This window comes from Trichomycterus rosablanca, chromosome 6 (genome assembly GCF_030014385.1).
Source record: "Trichomycterus rosablanca isolate fTriRos1 chromosome 6, fTriRos1.hap1, whole genome shotgun sequence".
In the NCBI taxonomy this organism is placed as follows: Eukaryota; Metazoa; Chordata; class Actinopteri; order Siluriformes; family Trichomycteridae; genus Trichomycterus; species Trichomycterus rosablanca.
The window spans coordinates 51683458-51699115 of NC_085993.1; the positions used below are offsets into that span (position 1 = coordinate 51683458).

A 15658-nucleotide genomic window follows, 5' to 3' on the forward strand; every position below is an offset into this window, starting at 1 on the left:
AATAACTATTTGAAATCTATTTGATTGTTGTTGCTCCTTGTATACTGCAGAGTTAGTTCGTGCAATTTTGTTATTTTTTGGATGTTTATTGCCCGAGAACAAAGAAATACTACAAAACAAGAAAATAAATAAATGAGGTCTCGGATGTCAGGTGATCATTCAGTATAAAACTAACTTGACCGTGGCGGTGTACAACGTCCAGTACCCTTTTTTTGCAGATAGAGCAAATATATGCATGTCAAATATACCAACACAAAAGTCAGAACAACAGGGGACGCGTTGTGCGTTTATTTCCGGTTGAACTGATAGAAAATGTTGATTTCGGAAAATTAAAATACAAACCCGTTTTTCAATTTCTGTTTGTTTGTTATTTGAAATGAAACTGAAAAGTGAAACTTTTTTAATTGTTGGATTTAAAGTGAAAAAAACGAATGACCAAAGGTACACGGACCCCTTTGCTTGCCCATAATAATACCCAGAACGAAGGTACAGAAGTACCAATATCAACAGTACAATGTGTCCTGTATCAAAATGACCGGAAAGGCCGCTCAGCGAGGAAGAAGCCACCAAAAAAGCCAAGTTTGAAAGTATTCTGGTCTGATGAAACAGAAATGGAACCGTTTGGCTGTAATGATCATCATTATAAACGTAGGAAAAACAGGGGTGACACCATCCCAACTGTGAAGCACAGGGTGGCACCATCATGTTTTGGGGGTGCTTTGCTGCAGGAGGGACTGGTGCACCACACAAAATAACTGAAAGTAACTCAACTCTAACGTCATCCATATTTCCGTTCTAGATGTAGGTTTTCTGTGGTGATGAAATGTCCTGCAGTGCTTCAGCTACAACATGTAAACTTGGTGTTATATTTGATTCCTGTCTTTCGTTTAATGCCTATATTAAATCTATAACAAAAACAGCATTTTTCCATCTTTAAAACATTGCCAGGCTGCGTCCCTCTCTCTCCTCTCTGTAGACGAGATGCTAGTTTATGCGTTATTTATACTGTTATTTTATTTATTTATTTATGTTGATTAATTTCCATGCTGTTTTAGGCCTGTAGCTGTACAGTTTCCTTCAGTTTCTCAAAAGGTGCTTATAAATAAAATGTAATTATTATTATTATATTATTATTCGGCTGCATTAGTGACGGCGTGAGGAACAGAGGACAGGAACTGTATTCAGCATATAAATAAATCAAAAATAGAGCAGAACTAGATAGAATAAGTGTAAGATAAGGCTTACAGGAGTCCCAACTGGACCTGAGGGAATTCGGGGGCGCTGAGGGCATCTCGGGTGAACATGATCTCCTCTGCCTCCTCCGTTCTGCTGGGAGAAAACAACGTCAGCACCATCGTCAACCATGTAAAGCACAAGTTCTTAATATTTCACTTTTATTAACCACATTATTCTGGTCAGGGTTGTGGTGGGTGGGTCTGGGTACACTGGGAAACGCTGGGCACATGGCAGGAACACCCAGACACGGGGAGAACATGCAACACCACACAGAAAGAACCCGGACCCAGGATCTTCTTGCTACCCACCAAGCTGCCACGTCACCTCTTTGAAATGCCTTTTCAATTCTAAAAGCTGATGGGGAATCCAAGGTACCTTGCAACTCGACGTCCCCTAAACTCGAAACCTTTGAAACTCGACGCCCTTCGTGGAGAAATTTGTTCCCTTAAACTCGACGTGTGTGAATCTGAGCTGAATCTGCATCAGTGTGGAATAAGCGTCAGATCCAGGGTTACAGCTCCACATGTATCTGTGTTTATCTGGATTCTCCTCCCTGTTTCACTTTTAAACTTGTGTTACAGCTCCAGCTTCTGAGAAACGGTGAGAATCAGAATCAGCTTCTCCCAGAGTCTAAAACTCTTCTGGTTGAAAATAAAGCTTAACGTGGTTTAATGTAGTAAAAGAAGGAGACAGGAGCACTAAACTTCTCTTCATTATTACTGCTCATAAGTTCCTCCACTAATCACATTCCTCACTCGCTGTTTTACTACAGTAAGTCACGCTAAGTTTTGTGCACCGCCGTCACACTTCATAGGAAATAACGGCACAGCGAGAAAAGCAAAAGCGGTTTTGTCACTTCTCGTGTGAATGCGCCGGTGCTGAAGGGAATACGGTATTCCAAGATCGAGCATCTCCAGCATTAAGAAGCGTCAGGAAACAATAAAGAAGTAAAACTAAAGTGCAGCTTTTATTGTATTGTTATTGATGTGCAACTGTTAGTAATTGTATTTCAGTGTGTTTATATTATATTTGTATTATTTTCAGTGTTTAAGTGTCAAAAACAACCTCATTATTTTACACGAGACTAAAATATCTGCAGCTCCACGGGACCATGGACGCATTAACAGGTTCCCCAAACATCCTCATGATCACTAACAGACTCACCTTCTGCTCCAGGCCTCAAACACCCCGCTGTCCGTGGCCAGGACGTCCTCGTTCACGCCGGCCGAGACCCGACGAGCCCTACGACGCCCGCTCCGCTTCACGCTGTTAGAGCGCATGGTCACTCCTGCCCACACACAGCACAAATAAAACAAATGACTCTCCGTGCGCTATACGGATCTCCGAGTGAATCCGGTCAGGAGTGGAGGTCTGCAGATCTGGGGAATTGGATACGACTAAATCTTCGATTCCTTACCTGCAGAGCTGTAGAGTCCGTCTCGACTGCCCTTGACCTCCAGCAGGTGGGCGGCGGAGGAGCCTCCCGCCTCTCCCTCCGAGGTCACATTCGCCTGTTGCTGGGTCTGACCGTAAGTCTGACACCGAAGGCCCTCGATCAGCAGGCCACGCCCGGCTAGCTCCATGTACTCCTCCGTCATCTGGGTGAGGGGACAGTCCGGAGGGCCCGAGTGATAGGGCGTGTCCATGGGGGAGCCGGGAGGAGACAGGGAGGACAGAGAGGAACGCGACGAGAGCGAGGTGAGCGACTGCGGCGTCTCCTGGGCTCGCTTGGGCCCGAACACGGACGGGCTGTTGGCGCACGGGGCGTCGGCGGGCATGGGGTAGCGCCAGGCGGGCTCGGGCACGTCCACGCAGGCCTCGTACTGGGGCACGCCGTAGATGTCGGTGAAGCTGAGGGAGCTCAGAGAGCCGCGGCTGGACGTCAACGAGCCCCGGCTGGAGGCCAGAGAGCCACGACTGCTGCTGGACGACATGGTGAGGGTGCTGGCCGACAGGCTGCGAAGTGTGGTGGAGGGAGAACGAGAGAGTTTTATAGAACAATTATAAATATACAGTCCAGATGTTCAAGTGTTTCAAATCTGGTGCACTATATGGACAAAAGTATTGGGACGCTACATGATTTTAACTTTACAGCAAAGGTTTAGGGAAGGTCCTTCCCTGTTCCAGCATGACTGAAGTTCCAGTTCTGTTCTGTTTAGTTCTGTTCTGTTTAGTTCTGTTCTGTTTAGTTCTGTTCTGTTTGGTTCTATTTGGTTCTGTTCTGTTTAGTTCTGTTCTGTTTAGTTCCGTTCCATTTGGTTCTGTTTTGTTTAGTTCTGTTCTATTTGGTTCTGTTTAGTTCTGTTTTATTTGGTTCTGTTTAGTTCTGTTTTATTTGGTTCTGTTTAGTTCTGTTCTATTTGGTTCTGTTCTGTTTAATTCTGTTCTGTTTGGTTCTGTTCTGTTTAGTTCTGTTCTATTTGGTTCTGTTCTATTTGGTTCTGTTCTGTTTAGTTCTGTTCTATTTCGTTCTGTTCTGTTTAGTTCTGTTCTATTTGGTTCTGTTCTGTTTAGTTCTGTTCTGTTTGGTTCTATTTGGTTCTGTTCTGTTTAGTTCTGTTCTGTTTAGTTCCGTTCCATTTGGTTCTTTTCTGTTTTGTTTAGTTCTGTTCTATTTGGTTCTGTTTAGTTCTGTTTTATTTGGTTCTGATTGGTTCTGTTCTATTTGGTTCTGTTCCGTTTGGTTCTGTTCTGTTTAGTTCTGTTCTATTTGGTTCTGTTCTGTTTAATTCTGTTCTGTTTGGTTCTGTTCTGTTTAGTTCTGTTCTATTTGGTTCTGTTCTATTTGGTTCTGTTCTGTTTAGTTCTGTTCTGTTTAGTTCTGTTCTATTTGGTTCTGTTCTGTTTAGTTCTGTTCTGTTTAGTTCTGTTCTATTTGGTTCTGTTCTGTTTAGTTCTGTTCTGTTTAGTTCTGTTCTATTTGGTTCTGTTCTGTTTAATTCTGTTCTGTTTGGTTCTGTTCTGTTTAGTTCTGTTCTATTTGGTTCTGTTCTATTTGGTTCTGTTCTGTTTAGTTCTGTTCTATTTGGTTCTGTTCTGTTTAATTCTGTTCTGTTTGGTTCTGTTCTGTTTAGTTCTGTTCTATTTGGTTCTGTTCTGTTTAGTTCTGTTCTGTTTAGTTCTGTTCTATTTGGTTCTGTTCTGTTTAGTTCTGTTCTGTTTAGTTCTGTTCTATTTGGTTCTGTTCTGTTTAGTTCTGTTCTATTTGGTTCTGTTCTGTTTAATTCTGTTCTGTTTGGTTCTGTTCTGTTTAGTTCTGTTCTATTTGGTTCTGTTCTATTTGGTTCTGTTCTGTTTAGTTCTGTTCTGTTTAGTTCTGTTCTATTTGGTTCTGTTCTGTTTAATTCTGTTCTATTTGGTTCTGTTCTGTTCAGTTCTGTTCTGTTTAGTTCTGTTCTATTTGGTTCTGTTCTGTTTAATTCTGTTCTGTTTGGTTCTGTTCTGTTCTGTTTAGTTCTGTTCTATTTGGTTTTGTTCCGTTTGATTCTGTTCTGTTTAGTTCTGTTCTATTTGGTTCTGTTCTGTTTAGTTCTGTTCTATTTGGTTCTGTTCTGTTTAGTTCTGTTCTATTTGGTTCTGTTCTGTTTAGTTCTGTTCTGTTTAGTTCTGTTCTATTTGGTTCTGTTCTGTTTAATTCTGTTCTATTTGGTTCTGTTCTGTTTAGTTCTGTTCTGTTTAGTTGTGTTCTATTTGGTTCTGTTCGGTTCTGTTTTGTTTAGTTCTGTTCTGTTTAGTTCTGTTCTATTTGGTTTTGTTCCGTTTGGTTCTGTTCTGTTCTGTTTAATTCTGTTCTATTTGGTTCTGTTCTGTTTAATTCTGTTCTGTTTGGTTCTGTTCTGTTTAGTTCTGTTCTATTTGGTTTTGTTCCGTTTGGTTCTGTTCTGTTTAGTTCTGTTCTATTTGGTTCTGTTCGGTTCTGTTCTGTTTAGTTCTGTTCTGTTCTATTTGGTTCTGTTCTGTTTAGTTCTGTTCTATTTGGTTTTGTTCTGTTTAGTTCTGTTCTATTTGGTTTTGTTCCGTTTGGTTCTGTTCTGTTTAGTTCTGTTCTATTTGGTTCTGTTCTGTTTAGTTCTGTTCTGTTTAGTTCTGTTCTATTTGGTTCTGTTCTGTTTAGTTCTGTTCTATTTGGTTTTGTTCTGTTTAGTTCTGTTCTATTTGGTTTTGTTCCGTTTGGTTCTGTTCTGTTTAATTCTGTTCTATTTGGTTCTGTTCTGTTTAGTTCTGTTCTGTTTAGTTCTGTTCTATTTGGTTCTGTTCTGTTTAGTTCTGTTCTATTTGGTTTTGTTCTGTTTAGTTCTGTTCTATTTGGTTTTGTTCCGTTTGGTTCTGTTCTGTTTAATTCTGTTCTATTTGGTTCTGTTCTGTTTAGTTCTGTTCTGTTTAGTTCTGTTCTATTTGGTTCTGTTCTATTTGGTTCTGTTCTGTTTGTTTCTGTTCTGTTCAGTTCTGCTCGATTCTGTTCTGTTTGGTTCTGTTCGGTTCTGTTTGGTTCGGTGCTGTAGGAATCGTTCGTGACTGAGAGACGCTTATAGTCCTATATAGCTCCATCTGATTTACATCTGTTTGGATGCTCAGAGAAGCTTTAAGGGGAAGAAGATTTTCATGTGATGATGATGATGTGAAAGCAGCGGCGCATCAGTGGCTACCAGCTCAACCAAACACATTAAAAAGTCGGTACGAAGCTAGAAAAATGCAGCGGAAAGCGACGATGTAGAAAAGTGATGAAGTTATTCTTTTGAAATTCTTAAAAAATAAAGTTTAAAAAAGTGTGGAAACTTCTATATTAAAAACTGAACCGCCGCCGGGCGTGAGTGAACACGTGTCGTACCTCTTGAGCTGAGAGTGAAGATAAGTGGTGATGCGAGTCGCTTCCTCCAGCTGTCTTAATAACACGTTCCTCTTCTCCTGCTGAAGTATCCTGAGGGGGGCGCACACACACACACACACACCATCATAATCAGACAAACACCCCCCTCCCCCACCCCCCGACACGTGTGCAGCACCGACCGCTTCTTTTCACCTGCACCAGGGTTCATACGGAGATCCGTATCGCGCACGGAGAGTCACACTGATCTCCATTATCCCCCGACTCTGTGCAGCGCCATCGATCAGCCAGCAGAGGGAGTAACTGCAGCACTGCAGTTGTCAGCACTAATGCGCTAGTGTGTTTTATCACAAATTCTGTGGACACCCCTGGTGTGTGAGGAATGTTTTGTTCAGCACAATTATTTACTGACTAAATGTAGCATTAAAACACACACACACACACACACACACACACAGGGCAGGTGTAGCCCGGCAGTTAGGGTACTAGACAAGTAATCAGAAGGTCACTTGTTCAAGCCCCACCACTGGCCAGGTTGCCACCTTTGAGCAAGGCCCAACAGCCAGTCGGGCACCTATACGGACAATAATGGTAGGGATTCCTCATAAGTGCTGCACTTACGTCCTCTGCTGGCTGATCGATGGTGCTGCACATAGACGGGGGATAATGGAGATATGCCACTGTTGGGCCCTTGAGTGAGGCCCTTAACCCCTCAATTGCTTAGACAGTATACTGTCACAGTACTGTCTGGTTAAAAATGTAAATGGATGAAAATGTAATTTCCAATTAACCTGACTGCATGTTTTTGGACTGTGGGAGGAAACCGGAGCACCCAGAGGAAACCCACTCAGACACAGGGAGAACATGCAACCTCTACACACTTTACACTAGGGAATTGAACCCAAACCCTTCTCGTCAGGCAGGTTAGGAGTGGTGCGCTGCCTCATGTGGGGTAAAAACACGCCCCTATTTACCAGACCAGCATGAGGGCGCGACTCTGACACACAATGCCAGCATGATGAAAGTGGAACTGACCCACCGCTGATAACGGGCTACTAGGTTCCACCGCGGGTTTACTCGGCACGTCGGAACATGACTGTGAGGATCCCAGACGTGGATTTACCAGCTGTTCTAATTAATGATCATTAGCGATCACTTAAGATCAGATATTATGACCACTGAGGTCACTTCATTATATAATAACATATTTAAAATATAAAATCTGATCTTCTATAAACTGTCGTTAGTTTTATGATGGTTTATAAACAGTCCTGAGGTGTTAAAACTCTTTTTTAATTATATTTCTCTATAAATCTTGTTTAACTGCTTACTTATTAAACTTACAGAATATAATAATATTATTATTAATAATAATAATAATAATAATAATAATAATAATAATATTAACAAATGTAAAAAAATAAGACTATAATATAAATATACTATACACAAATAATATCAAAAATCAATAAAATAATAATACTATAGTAAAACATAACAATAAACTACAAAAATAAAAAATAAGATAATACAAATTCTAATCCAAAAAAGTTAATAAAATATACTAATAATTTTAAATGTAATAATAATATATTTCTAATTATTATTATCATTCTTTATTATTATTATTATTATGTTTTAAGATTACGATATTTTTTAGATTGAAATCTTAAAAATAATACTACTAATAAGAAAAATAATAATGACAATAATGATAATAATAAGATAAAAAAATAATAATTAATAATAATAATACATAATAATGATGATAATATAATAATAAATAATAATTAATAATAATATAATAATAATTAATAATAATATAATAATAAATAATATAATAACATTATAAACAATATTGGTTTAGACAAAAATCTTAAAAATAATACTAATAATAATAAGAAAAATTATTAGGGTCAGGGTCGTGGTGGGTCCTGTTCACCCAGAATTGCTGGGCACAATGCAGTAAAACACCCTGTACTTACAGGGGCATTAAGTAATAATAATATAATAATAATAATAAATAATAATAATAATATAATAACATAGTAATATAATAATAACAATTTAATAATAAAATAATAATAATAACAACACTATCACTAGTCCAGTAGTGTAACCAGTAAGTCACCACTATTGCCCCTAAACCTGACAACACTGGTGCGTAGGTGCTCCTTTCATCACTACTGGAATTTACATTTGCATCTTAAATAATGAAATAAATAAAAGCACACCTCTGATTGGCTCCCTGGCTCTGGATGCTCTGGGCTTTCTGCACCTCCTCCTCTAGGCGGCGCCGCTCCTCGTCGAGCTGGGCGAGGACCTCCGGGGGGTGGCGCTGCTGGCCGAGGAGCATCAGATCCTGCAGCAGCGCCTCCTTCTCCTTCAGGAGCTGCAGACAGTCCCGGTCCCGATCGGCCTCGGCCCGGCCCGACCAGCTCTCGCCGTCCAGCTTCGCCAACTGGTGCTGGATACTGGTCACTCTGAGGAGGAGGGTGGGGACAAGTGATGAAAAAATCCACCTTCCGCACTCTCTTCTCCTCTCTACCACACCCTCCATCACTCTGTACAATCCACCCTCCGCACTCTACCACCCCTCCATCACTCTGTACAATCCACCCTCCGCACTCTACCACCCCTCCATCACTCTGTACAATCCACCCTCCGCACTCTCTCCTCCTCTCTACCACTCTACTCACTTCTTCTTGGCCTCTTCGTACTGCCAGGTGAGCCGAACTTTGTCGACCAACGGAGACGATTCCTGAGATTCAAAAGCACAAAAAACATGAATTCAGTTACTATAAGGGGCGTCCCAATACTTTTGTCCCTACAGTATAACTGAACAGAAGATTTCAGGATCCTCAATTAAAATTCGTGTGTTACTGACCTCTCCGATGAGGTCAGTCTGACAGCCGGCGTCCGTGTACTGCTGCGCAATGCCCGTGTCGGGCGGAGCCACGCTGCCGCCGCCCACCTCGTTCACAGGGTCGGTGATGGAGAGGCTGTGAAAATTCCCCGTCATCGTCGCCAGGCTCTGTGTGAGACGGAGGGGAAATAAAGACACAAACATGAGAGAAACGAGTCAGATTAAATAGGTGTGTGGAATAAGCGTCAGATCCAGGGTTACAGCTCCACATGTATCTGTGTTAATCTGGATTCTCCTCCCTGTTTCACTTTTAAACTTGTGTTACAGCTCCAGCTTCTGAGAAATGGTGAGAATCAGAATCAGCTTCTCCCAGAGTCTAAAACGCTTCTGGTTGAGAATAAAGCTTAACGTGGTTTAATGTAGTAAAAGAAGGAGACAGGAGCACTAAACTTCTCTTCATTATTACTGCTCATAAGTTCCTCCACTAATCACATTCCTCACTCGCTGTTTTACTACAATAAGTCACGGTGAGTTTTGTGCACCGCCGTCACACTTCATAGGAAATAACGACACAGCGAGAAAAGCAAAAGCGGTTTTGTCACTTCTCGTGTGAATGCGCCGGTGCTGAACACAAAATGGTATTCCAAGATCAAGCTACAATAAAGAAGTAAAACTAAAGTGCAGCTTTTATTGTATTTTTATTGATGTGTAACTGTTAGTAATTGTATTTCAGTGTGTTTATATTATATTTGTGTTATTTTCAGTGTTTAAGTGTCAAAAACAACCTCATTATTTTACATGAGACTAAAATATCTGCAGCTCCACGGGACCATGGACGCATTAACAGGTTCCCCAAACATCCTTATGGGGAAAAATATGGTTGAGCTGGTATACCTGTTCTCCACTAGGTGGAAGTATTCAGCATGTTATAGATTAGACTGACCGAACTGTTAATACTGGTTTGGCCCTAAATAAGGCTGAGACACCAGTAAGGAAAGTGTGTTTTAAACAAATGTGTTTCTATTCCTCATGTCATTGCAAATTGGGAAAAAATTTCCCATTAAAAATATTTATTGACAAATGAATTTATCGAGGTTTCTTATAAGGTCAAGATTTCAGTTATCCATCAATGCAAGTTGTCTGTTTCCTGAATTACACCCAGAGACTCGTTGTTGTCTAGCGGTTAAAGTACTGGACTAGTAATCGTAAGGTCACTTGTTCAAGCCTTACTACTGCCAGGCTGCCACTGATGGGCCCTTGAGCAAGGCCCTTGGTTTATTTGGGTTTACACATTTCTGAAATATTTTCAAAAGTAAATATTTCTCATGTAATTTACTTATTTTGCTGTCAAAGTACGACGTACATAAATGTAAGATGCAAAAAAGTCAACCTTTTAATATTATGTAATAAGAAAGCTATACAGTGTGGCATTTTATGTTTATATTTTCTTAAATGTTTTTCTTTGTAGTTATTTATATATTTTTTCTCTCCCCTGGCTTGGAGTACAGCGGTACCTTAAAACTGGACGTCAGTTGGTTCTGGGAGTGGTGTTGAGTTTTAAAGACGTTGAGTTTTGAGGTATTTTTCCCATAAGGATGTTTGGGGAACCTGTTAATGCGTCCATGGTCCCGTGGAGCTGCAGATATTTTAGTCTCATGTAAAATAATGAGGTTGTTTTTGACACTTAAACACTGAAAATAACACAAATATAATATAAACACACTGAAATACAATTACTAACAGTTACACATCAATAAAAATACAATAAAAGCTGCACTTTAGTTTTACTTCTTTATTGTTTCATGACGCTTCTTAATGGTGGAGATGCTCGATGTTGGAATACCGTATTCCCTTCAGCATCGGCGCATTCACATGAGAAGTGACAAAACCGCTTTTGCTTTTCTCACTGTGCCGTTATTTCCTATGAAGTGTGACGGCGGTGCACAAAACTCACCGTGACTTATTGTAGTAAAACAGCGAGTGAGGAATGTGATTAGTGGAGGAACTTATGAGCAGTAATAATGAAGAGAAGTTTAGTGCTCCTGTCTCCTTCTTTTACTACATTAAACCACGTTAAGCTTTATTTTCAACCAGAAGCGTTTTAGACTCTGGGAGAAGCTGATTCTGATTCTCACCATTTCTCAGAAGCTGGAGCTGTAACACAAGTTTAAAAGTGAAACAGGGAGGAGAATCCAGATAAACACAGATACATGTGGAGCTGTAACCCTGGATCTGACGCTTATTCCACACTGATGCAGGTTCAGCTCAGGTTCACACACGTCGAGTTTCAGAGATTTAGAGTTTAGGGGTCACCTGGATGAGGTCCTGCCTCTCCTTCTCGCCCGAGCTGATGGCCTTCTTGATGCTGCGCAGTTCGTTGAAGATGGCCTGAGCTTCGTCCAGCTTGTAGCTCATCTGGCTGCTCGACATCTTCCGGTCGATCCTGTGAGGAGATGAAACGCAGGTTCGAGTCTCATCGTCACAAAGCATCACCGAGCACTTTATTAGGAACGCCCACCTGACATGTACATCTAGATGAAGTCTGTGGGTATACAATTACTGGCTGTAGCCAGGATGATGCTCTGTACGTGGTTTGTTCCCTATTTCTCAGCAATGATGCTAACGTGGTAAAGGATGAGTGTGTTTGCTATTCTGGTATGAGTAGTAGGTGCCGCAGTGTTGTTGGGATTTAAACGTACTGGCCTCTTTATTAGGAACGCACACCGTGTTAGGACTCCGGGTTAGTTTTAGGGACACAGGATCGATCGCCACCCCTTTAGATCGATAAATGGGTTAGAAGGGGGTGAGCAAGTGTAAAGATCAGGGCATGGGCCTGTTAGTAATTGTATACAACACTGGCAACCTGGCAGTGGTTTGGCTTGAACCAGCAACCTTCTGATTACTAGTCCAGTACCTTAAACACTAGGCTACGACTGCCCAATTATATACAAGTTAGGGTAATTAGAGGTTAAGGTACTGGACTAGTATTCAAAAGGTTGCTGGTTTAAGCCCCATCACTGCCAGGTTGCCACTGTTGGACCCCTGAGCAAGGCCCTTAACCCTCAATTGCTTAGATATTATACTGTCACAGTGCTGTAAGAGCGTCTGCTAAATGCCGAAAATGTAATCAGCTGCTCTCAGGTACTAAACTGCCAGAAACCTGCCACCTTCCTCCTCCTCCTCCTCCTCCTCCTGGTTCTCCTCTCTGTGCACAAGCAGGTCTTTGTTTCCTCTCAAACCTGCACTTATTACAGGCAGCTCCACGTCTCCTCCTGCAGCCCCGCACTGAGCGCCCCGCCCTGTACAGAACACTGCTACACTCACACACCCACACGCCAAAAATGTGCACCTACACCGCAGACGAGCGCCTGCAACCCAGGCCCAGCTGGCATCACGGCTACCCACCCTGTATAATACACTATCACACCCACTACACCAACACTGCACCCTGTATAATACACCATCACACCCACTACACCAACACTGCACCCTGTATAATACACCATCACACCCACTACACCAACACTGCACCCTGTATAATACACCATCACACCCACTACACCAACACTGCACCCTGTATAATACACTATCACACCCCCTACACCAACACTGCACCCTGTATAATACACCATCACACCCACTACACCAACACTGCACCCTGTATAATACACCATCACACCCACTACACCAACACTGCACCCTGTATAATACACCATCACACCCACTACACCAACACTGCACCCTGTATAATACACTATCACACCCACTACACCAACACTGCACCCTGTATAATACACTATCACACCCACTACACCAACACTGCACCCTGTATAATACACTACCACACCCACTACACATACACTGCACCCTGTATAATACACCATCACACCCACTACACCAACACTGCACCCTGTATAATACACTATCACACCCACTACACCAACACTGCACCCTGTATAATACACTATCACACCCACTACACCAACACTGCACCCTGTATAATACACTATCACACCCACTACACCAACACTGCACCCTGTATAATACACTATCACACCCACTACACCAACACTGCACCCTGTATAATACACCATCACACCCACTACACATACACTGCACCCTGTATAATACACTATCACACCCACTACACCAACACTGCACCCTGTATAATACACCATCACACCCACTACACCAACACTGCACCCTGTATAATACACTATCACACCCCCTACACCAACACTGCACCCTGTATAATACACCATCACACCCACTACACCAACACTGCACCCTGTATAATACACCATCACACCCACTACACCAACACTGCACCCTGTATAATACACCATCACACCCACTACACCAACACTGCACCCTGTATAATACACTATCACACCCACTACACCAACACTGCACCCTGTATAATACACTATCACACCCACTACACCAACACTGCACCCTGTATAATACACTACCACACCCACTACACATACACTGCACCCTGTATAATACACCATCACACCCACTACACCAACACTGCACCCTGTATAATACACTATCACACCCACTACACCAACACTGCACCCTGTATAATACACTATCACACCCACTACACATACACTGCACCCTGTATAATACACTATCACACCCACTACACCAACACTGCACCCTGTATAATACACTATCACACCCACTACACCAACACTGCACCCTGTATAATACACCATCACACCCACTACACCAACACTGCACCCTGTATAATACACTATCACACCCACTACACCAACACTGCACCCTGTATAATACACTATCACACCCACTACACATACACTGCACCCTGTATAATACACTATCACACCCACTACACCAACACTGCACCCTGTATAATACACTATCACACCCACTACACCAACACTGCACCCTGTATAATACACTATCACACCCACTACACCAACACTGCACCCTGTATAATACACTATCACACCCACTACACCAACACTGCACCCTGTATAATACACCATCACACCCACTACACATACACTGCACCCTGTATAATACACCATCACACCCACTACACCAACACTGCACCCTGTATAATACACTATCACACCCACTACACATACACTGCACCCTGTATAATACACTATCACACCCACTACACCAACACTGCACCCTGTATAATACACTATCACACCCACTACACCAACACTGCACCCTGTATAATACACCATCACACCCACTACACCAACACTGCACCCTGTATAATACACTATCACACCCACTACACCAACACTGCACCCTGTATAATACACTATCACACCCACTACACCAACACTGCACCCTGTATAATACACTACCACACCCACTACACATACACTGCACCCTGTATAATACACCATCACACCCACTACACCAACACTGCACCCTGTATAATACACTATCACACCCACTACACCAACACTGCACCCTGTATAATACACTATCACACCCACTACACATACACTGCACCCTGTATAATACACTATCACACCCACTACACCAACACTGCACCCTGTATAATACACTATCACACCCACTACACCAACACTGCACCCTGTATAATACACTATCACACCCACTACACCAACACTGCACCCTGTATAATACACTATCACACCCACTACACCAACACTGCACCCTGTATAATACACCATCACACCCACTACACATACACTGCACCCTGTATAATACACCATCACACCCACTACACCAACACTGCACCCTGTATAATACACTATCACACCCACTACACCAACACTGCACCCTGTATAATACACTATCACACCCACTACACATACACTGCACACTGTATAATACACCATCACACCCACTACACCAACACTGCACCCTGTATAATACACTATCACACCCACTACACCAACACTGCACCCTGTATAATACACTATCACACCCACTACACCAACACTGCACCCTGTATAATACACTATCACACCCACTACACCAACACTGCACCCTGTATAATACACTATCACACCCACTACACCAACACTGCACCCTGTATAATACACCATCACACCCACTACACCAACACTGCACCCTGTATAATACACAATCACACCCACTACACCAACACTGCACCCTGTATAATACACCATCACACCCACTACACATACACTGCACCCTGTATAATACACCATCACACCCACTACACCAACACTGCACCCTGTATAATACACTATCACACCCACTACACCAACACTGCACCCTGTATAATACACTATCACACCCACTACACATACACTGCACCCTGTATAATACACCATCACACCCACTACACCAACACTGTACCCTGTATAATACACTATCACACCCACTACACCAACACTGCACCCTGTATAATACACTATCACACCCACTACACCAACACTGCACCCTGTATAATACACTATCACACCCACTACACCAACACTGCACCCTGTATAATACACAATCACACCCACTACACCAACACTGCACCCTGTATAATACACCATCACACCCACTACACCAACACTGCACCCTGTATAATACACTATCACACCCACTACACCAACAATGCACCATGTACAACACACAACAACCCCCTTACGCCCCCCCTGCACCCTTTCACCCTGTCTATCCACCCTGTATAATACACTATCACCCCCCCCACAAACATATTTACCCCCAACACTGCACCCCTTGACCCTGTCTAC

At 42.4% G+C, this 15658-nt stretch overlaps 1 protein-coding gene across 3 annotated transcripts in view; it reads right to left on the bottom strand.

Annotated features, from left to right (window-relative positions):
- wwc3 (WWC family member 3) overlaps nt 1-15658 on the bottom strand; it is a 63675-nt gene that overhangs the window by 11514 nt on the left and 36503 nt on the right. For 2 of the 3 annotated variants that reach the window (XM_062998053.1, XM_062998051.1), the window contains exons 6-13: nt 11241-11370; nt 8949-9095; nt 8761-8822; nt 8296-8544; nt 6065-6154; nt 2654-3192; nt 2401-2524; nt 1246-1329 (exon numbers count right to left, since the gene is read on the bottom strand). In XM_062998053.1, the coding sequence (XP_062854123.1) occupies nt 1246-1329; nt 2401-2524; nt 2654-3192; nt 6065-6154; nt 8296-8544; nt 8761-8822; nt 8949-9095; nt 11241-11370 (1425 nt within the window). The remainder of the gene's footprint in view (nt 1-1245; nt 1330-2400; nt 2525-2653; nt 3193-6064; nt 6155-8295; nt 8545-8760; nt 8823-8948; nt 9096-11240; nt 11371-15658) is intronic. The other variant, XM_062998052.1, reaches the window with a different exon arrangement.